Source organism: Alexandromys fortis, unplaced genomic scaffold, assembly GCF_014885135.2.
Source record: "Alexandromys fortis isolate MF-2015 unplaced genomic scaffold, M_Fortis_MF-2015_v1.1 scaffold_144, whole genome shotgun sequence".
Lineage (NCBI taxonomy): Eukaryota > Metazoa > Chordata > Mammalia > Rodentia > Cricetidae > Alexandromys > Alexandromys fortis.
Window position 1 is genome coordinate 2,335,403 of NW_026068021.1, and position 13,775 is coordinate 2,349,177.

The following is a 13,775-nucleotide window of genomic DNA, read 5'->3' on the forward strand; positions in this document are numbered from 1 at the left end:
GCATGGCACATGCCCTGAATCCCCGTACTCGGGAGGCTGGAGTAGTAGGAGCTTGAGTTGCTGGCCAACATGGGTGAAACTGTCTCAAAAACACAAAAATACAAACAAAAGCTTCCCAAGGCTGCTGACTGACATGAAGGGCAAAGCAAGGGGAAGCTGTCAGCCACAGGCCCCAGACAGTGGAGGCAATGGAGGCTTGAGCAGGTGGAAGTGGGCAGAGATGCTCTTCAAGGTGGGACCAACAGGACTTCCTGATATGCTGGATACAGGAAGAGATTGAGGAGCCGTCCCTGCTCTTACAGCCCGTGTGCCTAGAGACCGAATGAAACACAGAACCTAAAGCTGAGGGTGGGTGCTGGCATAGAGACCCCACTCTGCCCACTATCACTGCTTCAGAACAGGAAAACCCACCCCTGAGTGTCCTGCACCCTTCAGAGGCCCACTCTGAGGACAGGATCTTGGCTCAGCCACAGTCTCCCTGGAGGTCACTGCTCAGCCTCACACACAAGCACAAGCGTTCATACACATGTATGTAAATTCATGTACATGCAAGTATGCGCACGCACAGGGATACAAACATGCATCATTTGCAAGCATTGGCGCATGTAGGCACCCAGATGCAGGCAGGCCCACTTGAGGACAATGCATGTACTTGTATGCAGACACAGACAGGACTGTCCTCAGCACCTCCTCCCTCTTTTCACAGACATTTTGCAATACTACTTGGCTTGCTCGCCCCGTGCTACCAACCCCTTCCAACAGGTGAGAGCCAGACTGGTCCTGGGTGGCCAAGGCCAGAGACACAGGGTGCAGGAAGAGGCGGAAAGGGCCATGAGCTTGTCCTCTAAGCCCACATGGCTGAAGCTACTGGCCCCTTAGGCTCTGTGCAAACTCACATCGGAGGATGCTAATCTTTCGCCCCATCCTTGTAGTGACCTATTTAATGTGGATCCTTGAGGTGCCTTTCATTCTTTGGGGTTCCCTCAGCAACCCTGCAGGACAAAGGCTAGCTGACTACCAAATGTAGACAGGTATGGGAGGAGCCCTGGGAGCACCTCTGTAAAATGCCACCTGTTCAGCGGTCTCAGCGGTGGCATTTGAAGAGTTTGGCAGCCCCAACTAGCCATACCCTGTACCCACTACTTGTCCCCCCGGTGGGGTGAGGGTACCCTTTGCATCCTGAAGACACACCTCCATTGACAGTGCTTTACTTTGCTCTCTGGAGTGGGCGCAGGGTTTTGTTACCACCTCAGGGGTGTGTATCATCCCCTGTGTGGGCACCTTCAGGGAGAAGGGGTGACCTGTAGCCTACAGGGTGGAGTCAGGCATAACTGGCCGACGTGGGATCTTGGAGATCACTGGGGTGGGAGAACGGGGGTGGGAGAGCAGCAGGCAGCTGCTGGATTCCACACTTCTCCGTGGAGCAGAAGCTGTCCGGAAGCCACAAAGCTCTGGTGGAAATGCAGGATGTCGTGGCCGAGCTGCTGAGGAGTGTCCCGAAGGAGCACCCAGCCACCAAGGTAAGGGGCTGTGGGCAACAGTGGCTCTGACGAACAGAAACTTGAGGGTCTTGATTGTTCCCCTTCTGTTCCCATAGCCTTTAACCCTCCTTCCTTTACCTTCTACCCCCTTTTCCTGGGCATTGCTCATGGGTTTATAAAATATCTGGGAGGCTGAGGTGGCTCAGAATGTAAGGGTCTCTACCACCAAACATGGCAACCTGAGTCCAATCCCTGAGACCCACATGGTGGAAGGAAGTGACTCCTACAAGCTGTCCTCTGACCTCAGTTTGTTCACTGTGGCATGCTTGTGTACACACGCGTGCGCGTGCACACACACACCAAATAAAATGTTTTTGTTCTTTATAACTAAAAAGTAATACAAGCTTGGCGTAGTGCTACGCCTGTGATCATAGGACTCAGGAGGCTGAGGCGAGATCTTGAATACTAGGCTAACCCTGGGCTACATGGCCAAACCCTGTCTCAAAAATGCAAGGCCTGGCTGGGTGTGGTGGCATATACCTGACTTTCAGTACTAGGAAGGTAGAGTCTGGAGGATCAGGAGTTCAAACTCCTCCTCTGCTCCGTAGGGAGTGAGAGTCCTGCCTGAACTGCAGTGAGCCCACAGGTCTCTAGGTAAGCTGGAGGGAGGGCTTAGTGACCAAGAACTTGGCAGGCACATGCAAGGAATTCCTAGGTTCCATCCCAGCACTGCAAAAAGGAAATGAGAAAAAGATCTCTCTCCAAACTGTGACTTTCTAGGGGTTTGGGTTGGGCCTTTAGCCCACAATTTGGGGACCCAGTCCATCATACCAGGTTCTGTGTTCCCGATACAAGCTCCAATCTGTTAATAATGTTCCATAGCCAGGTGAGGTGACACTTTCCATTAGTCAGCATTCAAGAGGCAGCCTGCATGTACTTCTGGGATGCTGGGGTTGCAGGCTTGTCTACCACAACCAGCCTAAAATCTGACTTTTGTAAAATTTATTTTTAATTCCATTTTATGTAATGGGTGTTTTGCCTGCATAAGTGTCTGGTACTTGTGTAGGCCAGAGAAGGACATCAGATCCCCAGGAACTGGAGTCACAGACAGTTGTGAGCCACTGTGTAGGCATTGAAACTCCAACCTGGGTCTTCTGAAAGAGCAGCCGATGCTCTTAACTGCTGAGCCATTCCTTCTGCCCCCCAACATATGTTTTAAGAGCAGAACGAGGCCCAGTCGGGGACACATAGTGAGTCAGGTTCTCCCATGACACTGAAGGAAATCTAGCCAGGTGTGGTAGCGCATACCCCTAACCCAGCCCTGAAGAGGTTGAGGTAGGAGGATTGTGAGTTTGAGGCCATCTTACAGTATGTAGCAAGACTCTTGACAAGAAAATTAATTTAAATTAAATCTATCTTAGCAGTGACTGCATTGGACAGGTATCTGTGGGTTCTCTGGTCCCTGTGTTTCCAAGGCACAGAACCCAGGCTTGCCATTTTTTTTTCTGAAGACCCTCAGGGGCTGGCATGGAGTCAGGGTTCAGGGGATGGGCTCTGTGACTAGTTGTGAGATGGAAGGAGACTGGGGGTTCCATGGCTCATTTGGGTCTTCCCAGTTATCCTGACATCAAGTATTGTGTCCACCCCAGGATCCCTTGCTCCGAATCCAGGAAGTGCTAAATGGCACGGAGGTGAATCTCCAGCACCTCACCGCCCTGGTGGACTGCCGGAGCTTGCACCTGGTAAGGTCGCTGGGCATCCGGGGGCGGGGCAGAGGGGAGCCACCAGAAAGAGATTTATGGTCCCTGGGTTGATGGCGGGCCCTCTACACTGCCTTGTGTAAGGAACATCCAGTGTGGCCTAGCAAATTGATCTCACTGCTTGTCCCCAATTCTCTCCCTGTCCTTGGCATCGTGTCCCATTCTTCCGGCTCAGGACTACGTGCAGGCGCTGACAGGCTTCTGCTACGATGGTGTCGAGGGCCTCATCTACCTGGCCCTCTTCTCCTTCGTCACGGCCCTCATGTTCAGCTCCATCGTCTGCAGCGTTCCGCACACCTGGCAACAGAAGAGGTGAGGCTTTCCCTGGGGTCCTGGAATTTGGCCCTTCTGGACACTTGGTCCTGTCTCCAGCGGTGAGAGGCATACACTTCCTCAGCGCTTACTGCTTCCCAGGCCTCTGAGGCATGTTGGGGGCTGCCTGCTGTTCCCAGAGCCTGTGCTAATGATTGGAGCAGTGATGGCAGCAAAAATTTCCGTCCAGGGCAGGCAGGTCAGAGCCAGGCTCTCCTGCCCCCTTGTGTTCACTTTATGCCCTACTCCGTGAAGACTACATCAGACTGTATCTTCTGTGGTCCCAGGGACAGATGTGCACAGCTGTGGGTGGTGAGGACTTGGCTCCTGTAGGAGGATGTTCAGGTGGCCATATCCTGCTGGGGATCCAGATGGGGCCATTGTGTCCTTATCTTTGGAGCCAGGAGTCTTCACGGCTCCTGTCTTGGTCTCCTCAGCCTGGGAGAGTCAGGCTTCCTAGCCCTTTCAGCTCCTCCTCCTGGGGTCACTATGCTGTTTGTGGTCCAACTGAGATGGCAAGTATGTCGGCTCAGGTTTGTCCCCTGTGCCTGTGCTGTTACTCTGCTCCCTTTCCCTCTGAGTGTGATGGAGATAGTGGTGATAAAGCAGGTGGTGATGGCCGGGAGAAGTGGCGCACACCTTTAGTCCCAGCACTCGGGAAGCAAAGGCAGGTGGATCTCGGTGAGTTCGAAGCCAACCTGGTCTACAGAGAGAATCAGTTCCAAGAGGGTATGATGATGGTGGGGATGATGAGGATGGGTGGTTTGTGGTGGTGATGGAAATGGCGGTGATGTTTGAGGTGGTGCTGGGAATGGTGGTGGTAGAATCATGGTGATGTGATCCTGCTGCTCATGATAATAAAGGTGGTTACGATAATGGCGGTAATGATTCCGAAGATGGCAGTAGTGACAATGGCAATGGTGGCAGTCGTGCCAGTGGTACCGGTCGTGGTGTTGATAACAGCCTGGTGCTGGTGGTGGTGAAAATGAAGATGGTGATGGTTGTAATGGTGGCAGTGGTGGTGATTTTGGTGGGGATGGTGGCGGTACTGATGGTGCTCGATGATGGGAATGGCTGATATTAGCGGGGATGATGGTGACAATCGTGATTCTAGCGATGGTTGCGGTTTGATGTAGTTCTGGTGATGGGGATGTTGGGAACAGTAGTAGAAGTCACAGTGACAGTGAGTTGTAGCTGTGGTTGTGATGGTAGCGATGGTGGTGATGATGGCGGTGGTGATTCTGGTGACAACAGAGATAATGATGGTGGCGATTGTGGTGATGATGGCCATGGTGACTCTGGTGACAACAGAGATGGTGGCGGCGATGGTGATGGTGCTGAGGATGTGCTGGTGGCTCTGGCAGTAGTGACGGTGGTTGATGGTAGTGCTGATGACAGTGGTAACATACAAGGAGACTGTAGGAGAGTAGCCATGAGCCCTGGACCTTCATGCTTGTTCAGGTCCTGACTCTACTCTTGCTTGCTGTGTGACTGAACAGGTCAGGTCACCACATTGCTGTTGTCAAAGTGAGCTCTAAGAGGTCACATGTTGTGGAGCCCGAGTGATGGATCAGGGTGAAGAGTGTACACTGCTCTCCCATGGGACCCAAGTTTAGAGTTTAGTTCCCAGCACATACGCTGGGCAGCTAACAATTGTTTGAAGTCCAGTTCCAAGGGAGCCAGTGCCCTCTTCTGGTCTCCACAGGCACCTGCACTCAGGTGCACGAACCCTCTTCTCATACAAGTACACAAAATTAAAAATAAAATAGGGGCTAGAGAGGTGGCTCAGCGGTTAAGAGCACTGACTGCTCTTCCAGAGGACCTGGTTCAATCAGCATCCACTTGGTGACTCACAACTGTCTGTAATTCCAATTCCAGAGGATCTGACACCCTGACAGACATACATGCAGGCAAAACACCAATGCACATAAAATAAATAATTAAAAAGAAAAAAATTAGGTGTGGTGGCACAATTTAATCTCAGCATTTGGGAGGCAGAGGTAGACAAATTTCTGTGAGTTCAAGGCCAGCCTGGTCTACAAAGAGAGTTTCAAGACAACAGAAAAGCTTTGACTCTAAAAAAATAAAAAATAATTCTTTCTCCTTTTTTTTTGGGGGGGGGTGGTTTTTAGTTTTGGTTTTTCGAGTGTGTGCCATCACACCCAGCTAATAATTCTTGTTTTAAAGAACACTTATCGAGGGCCAGGTGAGAGCTATGCATGAGGTCCTGCAGGGCTCATCATGGTCACACCAGATGCTCCCACCTCTGAGTGCTTCCCACACGGTGGCCTCGCCTTGCAGTCCATGTGGAATAGAGGCACAGGGCTGCTGTAGAACAACCGAAGTCTGTCCCACGGCCAGTAACGGAGCAGAAGGTGGGAAGCCAGAAGGGAGCAGGGCAGGTTACCTCAGGCCTCCCAAGGTTGAGAACAAGCCCCACAAAGCCAAAAGAGGACCCCATAACTCAGGGAACGATGCATCTCAGAGGACAGATTGAGCAGCCCGCGGTCCTGCCACACATCAGCACCCCAGAGTAAGCACACTGAGCCTGTGCCGCTGTCCCTCCCTGCAGAGGCCCAGATGAGGATGGAGAAGAGGACAATGCTCCGGGGCCACGGCAGGCACACGACAGCCTTTACCGAGTGCACATGCCCAGTTTGTACAGCTGCGGTAGCAGCTACGGCAGTGAGGCCAGCATCCCAGCTGCCGCCCACACCGTCAGCAATGCGCCAGTCACCGAGTACATGTGAGTTGTGACGGCTGGGAACAGGCAGAGGTAGGGCCGGGGATGGTGTGCATACACAACTGCGGAGCCTGCGGACTATCGGGCTCTCAGAGGGGATGGGGAGGCGGGGTGCAGGGCCTGTACAGCTGCAGGAAAAGGGGTGGGGGGCACTCTCACCAAGGCTGGGCAGCCAGGGCTTCAGGTGGAATGGCCATGGGGTGGCCACAGGGCCAGGTGGAGGGTGTGTGCCTTTGTGGTAGGCCGGTAAACTAGTGGGAGATGGGTTCTGACTGCCAGGGAAGCCGGCGTTCATGGAGGACTGTTCTGAGCTTGACACTATACAAAGTTAGCATGGGCAGAGCTGGCCAGGCATAGGACCTGTCTGGCTCTAAAGTGGTCACACTTGTAATCCCGTCACTCAGTTGGTAGGGGCAGGAAGATCAGGAATTCAAGGTTATCCTTGGCTACATAGCAAGTTAGAGGCCAGCCTGGGCTACACGAGACCCTATCTAAAACAAAATAAAACAATAAAAAGATGGGCCATTTCCCCCAGAGTAAGGACCATATGGCCCATGACCATTCACGTGCTCTCTCTCCCCTTCCACTCAGGAGCCAGAATGCCAATTTCCAGAATCCCCGCTGTGAGAACACCCCCCTCATTGGGCGCGAGTCCCCACCGCCCTCAGTAAGTCTCAGGGCAGGAGGGTGGGTGGGGAGATTCTCTGGCTTGAGGGCTCTACAGTCTGTCGCCATGGTACCCTGGTGTTGTCTCTCACTGGCTGCCTGGGCTCTTGAGAAAGCTGTGGGCCTGTAATACCAGGGCCTAAACAAATCAGACTGGGTGGGTCCTCCAGCTCTTGGCACTCTTGAGGGGCCTGGGGGTTAGCGTGGGCAATCTTGGGGTCCTGCTACCTAGCAGTTAGCCCTTGGTTCTTTCTTGAGATAAGCAGGTGGCCAGCAGGGCCCCAGTACTCTCTTCCCATCTTTACCCTGGGCTTCCCAAAGCCTCCGCAAGGCAGCTCCATCATTAGAGCCCTGTTTCTTCCTTCCTTCCGTCCTCCACCCACCCCTCCATCCCTTCCTCCATCTCTCTCTCCTCCCTTCTCTTTCCTTTCTTCCATTTGTCTCTTCCCTCCCTCTCTCCCTCCCTACCTCCCTCCGTCCCTCTGTCCCTCTCCCTAAGCATCCACCCATGTCTCAGCCCCAGGCTGTTCTAACCCAGGCCTGATGTCTCTTCCAAGCCCCAGGAGTGAGCTGTAGACAAAAGAATCAGGGTGGATTTGGTGTCAAAGAGTAGGTGCTGTTGGAAATGTGGGGGCCCCTGGGGCTCCCCTGAGGACTGGGCTGTGAGGACAGGCTCTAAGAGGCTGAAGGCCGCCTTGTTTTAGGAACATCTGCAGTGTGTCTTCCACAACACCACAATGTTCCCTAGCACAGGGCTGAGCCAGGGTGCCAAGGACCTGGACCAGGAACTGTCTGGTCTCTGTGTCACACTCGACTGCCCTCACCCTTGCCCTCTGGTCTTGTGGTCCACTTGGGGCCGGCCATGCCTGGCGTTGAGGACACCCCTCTCTCTCTCTTTCTCCTGCATCCCTCCCACCCTGGGCCCTCCTAGCGCTACCTGGCTGCCCTGGACTCTGGCAGCCATGCAGGCTGGCAGTTTAAACCCATGGACAGCGCCCGAACACTGTGGTAGCTGTACCCTCAAAGAGTGACAGGTACTGACCCGCCCAGCCCCCCACCCCGCACGGCTGCCCGCCTGTACCTCCATGCCTTGCACCCTCTGCTCACCACTGTCCCCCATCCACTGTTTGGGGGACCAGAGGCCTCTGAAGTGGTCCTGAGCCCACTGCTATCACAGTGAACCCCATTCCAGGCCTGACTCTACTGTCATCAGCTGCAGGAGGCCCAGCCCATCTTGTCACTTCTACCCAGACCCTCTGTGCATCTGACCTTGGATGCAGAGTTGGGTCCCTGGGTATGTGGTCCTGCATGTTGGCCCATGCACACAGTATACAGGTGTGCTCACATGGGTATGAACCCCTGTCCCTGTCCCAATGCCTGCTTGGGCTCCTCCAGGTCTCTGGGCTGCCATCTTCTGTCCCATCCCACCAGTGTCCCATCCCAACCTCCTGTCCCTTGTCACTGCTGCATGTCCATGGAATGACATGGCTCTGGGGCCCCTGCTGCTCCTATTGCTGCTCCACGGCCGCTGCCCGCGACCTTAACCTAGAATGTTTCAAGGAAGCACTCAAGTCCCCAGGAGCATTGTCCCTCTCATCTGGGGACTGTGAAGCCAGCCTGTGCTCCTTAGGGTGGGTGGGAGTCAGCCTGCTCAGCCTTCTGAGCAGTGGTGACCTTTGTCCCTGATACAGGAATGCAAACCCTTTGCACACTGCCTGGCATTGGCACATCCTCTGTGTGCATGCACACGCACACACACACACACACGTACACCCCACACAGATGCACTACCCAAACCTTTATACCTGTGCTACTGTTAGGGTGGCCAAAATGTGCAGACTGTAATATGCAGAACCAGCTGTTCACCTCCATCTCAAAGCACACATCTGGAAGAGTTAGTGTCCCCATCTGAGGGGTGGACAGAGTCACTCTAGCCTGACACTCCCCTTTCCTGGGAGCAATGGAGTTGATGGCTGGGGGCGGGGAGGCTTAAGCCTCCTGACTCCAGTGGACTCCCCAGCAGTAGGCTGTGGCCTAGCTTCATGCGGACCTGCCCTGGGAGACCTTGTCTTGGCCCAGGGCAGAGCTCTAAAGCAGTGGTGTAGAGATGGGGTCTGTGTGGCCTTCAGGTTCTTGGCGTGTGTGATGCAATTAGGGCCTTTGAAGTAGCAAGTATCCAACTGGGGCTCTAGGAGTGGTTTAGTGACAATAAGGGACTTAATTGGGAAAGGAAGCTTGCCTCTGTGGCCCAGCCTGGGTTATAGAGGCTAGCCTCCATCCTTCCCTAATCTGTACCCAGTCCTTGGTCCTGGCCCTGGGCCAGCAGCTCTTACCGTAGGATTCTGCCAACCACGCCCTGCACTGCTGCGTTCTGCCCCCCAAGGGTCGGCTGTGGCTCACCCTACCAAGGCCCACATCAGTGAGGCTACTGGCTGCTCAGTCCTGCCCAGAAACCCAGCTGACCCTGCTTCCTCCCTCCCTCTCTCCTCTAGTACACCTCCAGCATGAGAGCCAAATACCTCGCCACGAGCCAGCCTCGCCCCGACTCCAGCGGCAGCGGGCACTAGACCGCACACCGGCCAGCCATCTGCCCCCACGTGCCAATTGCCCCACCCTTCCTATGCCAGCACTGCTGCTTCTACCCTGCCGGACCCTCTGCAAGCTACACCAGACCAGCCCTAGGCACATCTGAAGCCCCGCCCCCACTGTCCCCACCCTGCAGGAGGCATGTAGGTGCCCAGCATGAGCTCTGGGCCAGCCTGAGAAGTGAGACTTGTGGGCACTCACCTGGACAGACACTGCCACCAGCAACCCGACCCCGCCTGCCTCCATCTCCCTCTGTCCTCTTGGGCTCTTTGAGCCCTGCTCTGTGCCAGGTGCTTCCACCCCCATGTTCCTTCCACAGGTGGTCCTCCATGCTGTCCCCTGCACTCTGGGAGCTCCCTCCCCTCCAGCTGCACCGAACCTTTCCTGGCATTGCCCTGGCCCCTGACCCCTCTGAGGATCGTTTCTCCATTCGTAGGCAGTGGAAGCCCCTGTGCCTGGTGCCCACCTGCTCATCACTGAGTGGCCCCTTCACACATGCCCGTCTTTGCGACATCCAGCACCTGCCTTCTTTTTCCCACCCGACTTACTTGGCCCTTCCTGTCAGTTCTGAGCTGCCTCCAGGGTGGGGCTCTTCCTGCACCTTCTACTCCCATGATTCTCTCCCTCAGCGCCCAGCCAGCTCTCCCCAGACAGCAGGTGCCACACAGAGCCCAGGTCACTCCCTGGCCCCTCAGTGCTGGCCGCCTTCTTGGTGCCAAACCCTCTTTCCCATTCATCCCGAAGAGTGGCAGCTTCATCCGTTGGTTTTTGCACAGACCGCATTTATCATCTCCAGGGCAGTCTGGGGCATAGGAGAAGCAGGACACTGCCCACTCCCCTTCCCTCTCAGTTCCATTCTTGCCCAGGAAAAGCGGCAGCGCCCTCTGGAGCCTTGAGGGCTGGACTTGAGATGGCTGTGAATGCGCCCCCAGCCTCAGGATGCCGTTGTTGGGATTAACCACTAACCTCACTCTCAGCTGCCACGGGCACTCCTGGCTGACCCTGAGCCAGCAAGCATGACCCTAAGTCTAGCCTGGAGCCAGGGCTAGAGTCGTCATTTCTTTGTGGGGTGCTGCCAGGGAGGGGCCAGACCCACAGGCAACTCAAGGGCCTCGAGACCCCTCCCCAGGCAGGTGCTGCCCCAGGAGGAGCATGTCCCAGGAACTGTGGACTGAAGCCCGTTTGACCTCAGTCCCCACCCTGAAACACTGCTCCCCTAAGGTGCTTTTGGCTTTAGTGTGTGATGTTTGCTGTGCTTCCTGCTGTGAGGAGCCGGATCAGCTCTCAGATCAGGACCTGGAGCCTCTACCCTGGCCCAGCCAGCCAATGGGAGCTCTGGCCTGTGGGGTGGGCAGCTATAGGGCTTGGAGCAAGCAGCATGTATAGGTAACCAAGGCCGGGGCCCCGTGACAGGAGGTGGTTTACAGACCTGTGGTCCTCCGGGAGCAAACCTGGCAGCTACAGATCCCAGAACCCCAGGCTTCAGCTCTCCCCAGAGGGGAGAGCTCTGCATTCCCTTCCTTCCAACAACCCCTTTCATTGTGCTGGTGTCTGGGACCAAAAGGAGTCGGCAGAGGACTCGCTGGGCCTAGGGTCCAAGTCTGGCCATCTGTAGCTCCTGCGCATGAGAAAACCTCAGTGGAGGGGACCCTGCCTTTGGCCCCAACTGGGCTGGTGCCAGGAATCTACAGGGCCAGGGAGGGCCAGGGAGGCCCAGCTGTGGCCAGTCTGCCCATTGTAAGTGTGTTCCTGGCCTCAGGTTCTGAGGGAGGCATGGGGCACCCACGCCTGGGTGCCTGGGTGTGCCCTGGGGCCTCTCAGAAGCACAAATGCTGCCCCCTGGCCGTGAGCTGGCCACAAGGTGAATGTATATAGCATGAGAGGCGGGCACTGCCCGGATGTGGCTGTGAACTTGTGCTGTCTTGGGAGTCCTGACCGTCGTGTGCGTGCGTGCCCCTATCTGTGACTCTTCACTCACCGAGGCTGAAGAAAGGAAACAAGGGGATTCCTACCCTGACCTCCATGGAGGAGACGGCTCCCGCCACTGTGGTTTTTGTTTTTGTTTTGTTTTCTGACTTTTGGGGTGCCCTTTGTCTCCTCAATCCCTCTAGCCCCTCCAGGGGGTGAACAGTCCAGTGCCAGCTGCCTGGGACTGGTCCCCACTTTTACCCCAGGGGATCCTACAGCTCTGGTGGGTAACAAGGAAGGCTGAGCCACCAAACCAGACCCAGGTCCCTAGCCAAGCCAGGAGGGATCTGGCTGAAACAGCGATGCTGATAGGACTGATGGTCACCATGCCCCACAAGCATACTGACTTCTTCTGTGAGACAGAGCTTAAGTCACAGATCTTGGCCTGGAACAAACTCCAAACCCTCCCCTCAGTGCCCGCCCACCCACCCACCCTCTCTCACTATGCAATTCCTGGCCCCGTCCCAATGCCTGCCCTACCCAGGTCCCAGCTCTGCCCAGCCCAGAAGGTGGTTAGCTCCTGGGCTAAAGGTGACCAGGGTCTCTTGTATGTTTCGAATCATAATGAAGGTATGCCATGCCCTTCCTCGTCTATATGAGTTTGTGAGATTTGCCTCCCAGTTACTGTCCCCCTGCCTGCATCTGCCCCCAGTGGACAATGTCATCTGAATTGAGCCAGCCCCAAGTTACCCCCCAGCCTCTGTAGGACCATGGCTGTGTGTTACTGTTGCTGTGTTTTTGTTTTTTTTAAACCGGGTTTGGGGTTCAATTTTTATTTCTTTGGGGAACTTTATTTTTCTTGGCAAATAACTAAAGTTCTTGTCCATGTAATTTCTGTGATCTCTATTCAGCTTGGGTTTCATGTTTTAAAATAAACAATTTTAAGAAAAAGAGGTCTGACTTTCCTGAACTACCTTGGAGGATCCAGAGCCATAGACTGTACAGAGGGTGACTGCCTGCAGCTCAGGCTAGGGACACAGGGCTCCTGAGTGAGGTCTGTGGGGAACCAACCATATTCAATAGGGCCAGGACTTCGTGGGTAGAGACAGGAACTTACTGGCTGGGAGGGAGCCATAGAGAGTGACACCATCTAACCTTCATCTCAACTGAATTGCTATAGTTGCTAAATCAGGAAGGGATCGAGGAAGGATAGAAGCAGGAGATCAATCAGCTCTGTACTGGAGTAAGGCTCCATTGAGAAGCTGGGGTGTGACTCAGTGGTAGAGCCCCTGCCTAGAATCCCCCAGTGAGAGGCTGGGGTGTGGCTCAGTGGTAGAGCCCCTGCCTAGAATCCCCCAGTGAGGGGGTTATATGTGAAAAGCCGGAACAAGGTTCATGGAAAGCAAACACCCATGGAGGCACTGGTTCCCCCTCAGGAGCCATGATAGGTGTCCTTTTCAGAAGTCCCCAATAGTCTGTATCCAAAATGCCCAGAGGTTCCAGTGGGTCATGTTTCTGTTTGGGAGGAGAGCAAGCAGTGACTCTGCTGGCACCTGCTGCTTGAGCCACACTCAAAAGCCAGCACATGAACAGCCCATGAGCCTTGCACCTGACTCACACTGCATCAATCCGACATTAGAAGTCTAGGAATGTGCTCAGTGGTTTGATCATTCGCTAGGTATATTGTTGACCCAAGGTTCAATTCTCACTACTACAAAGGGGAAAAAAAGGAATAAATCAGAAGTTGGGGACTATGTTTAGTATCACATGGAACTTTGAGGCCAAAGCAAAGGCCTGCATTTCTTTTTATTCACCCCTAGATTCAGGGGAGGGTTTCTGGAAAGCAGCGACTCAGACTGGGGAAATAATCAACTGTGGCCACCAGGAGGCGCCCAAGGACCATGATGGGTAGTGGCAGAGGCACCGGATTTGGGTGAACCATTGCAAATGAGTCCGCTAAACTCCATGACATCTATGCAACCTCCAGGGTCCAATATAGAGTGCCTCTTAGTCTTGGGGCCCCTTCCAGACAAGTGTCTATGTAATCGGGCAGAAAGCAGGGTTGGTGATATTATATATATTTTCTCCCTCTCTTGTTTTACTTATTTTAATATTTTTATGTTATGTGTACGGGTGTTTTGCATGCATGCAGTACCCACAGAGGCCCAAAGAGGGCGTCAGGCCAGATATCCCCGGGGAACGTTCTGAGCCACCATTCGAATGCTGGGATTTGAGCCTGGGTCCTCTGAAAGAGCAACCAGTGCTCTTAACCACTGAGCCGACTCTCCAGTCTCTGTTTGTTTGACAAAGTCCAGGCTG

The 13,775-nt window shown here is 54.5% G+C and overlaps 1 protein-coding gene across 1 annotated transcript in view; it reads left to right on the forward strand.

The window, feature by feature from the left end:
• Nucleotides 1-12,409, forward strand: part of Ttyh3 (tweety family member 3) — a 28,067-nt gene extending 15,658 nt beyond the window's left edge. Inside the window, 7 exon segments of the mRNA XM_050163155.1 lie at nucleotides 707-762; nucleotides 1,428-1,520; nucleotides 3,131-3,223; nucleotides 3,417-3,553; nucleotides 6,126-6,299; nucleotides 6,888-6,963; nucleotides 9,455-12,409. Of these exon segments, the coding sequence (XP_050019112.1) occupies nucleotides 707-762; nucleotides 1,428-1,520; nucleotides 3,131-3,223; nucleotides 3,417-3,553; nucleotides 6,126-6,299; nucleotides 6,888-6,963; nucleotides 9,455-9,529 (704 nt within the window). The 3' untranslated portion in view covers nucleotides 9,530-12,409.
• The last annotated feature ends 1,366 nt before the right edge of the window (nucleotides 12,410-13,775 follow it).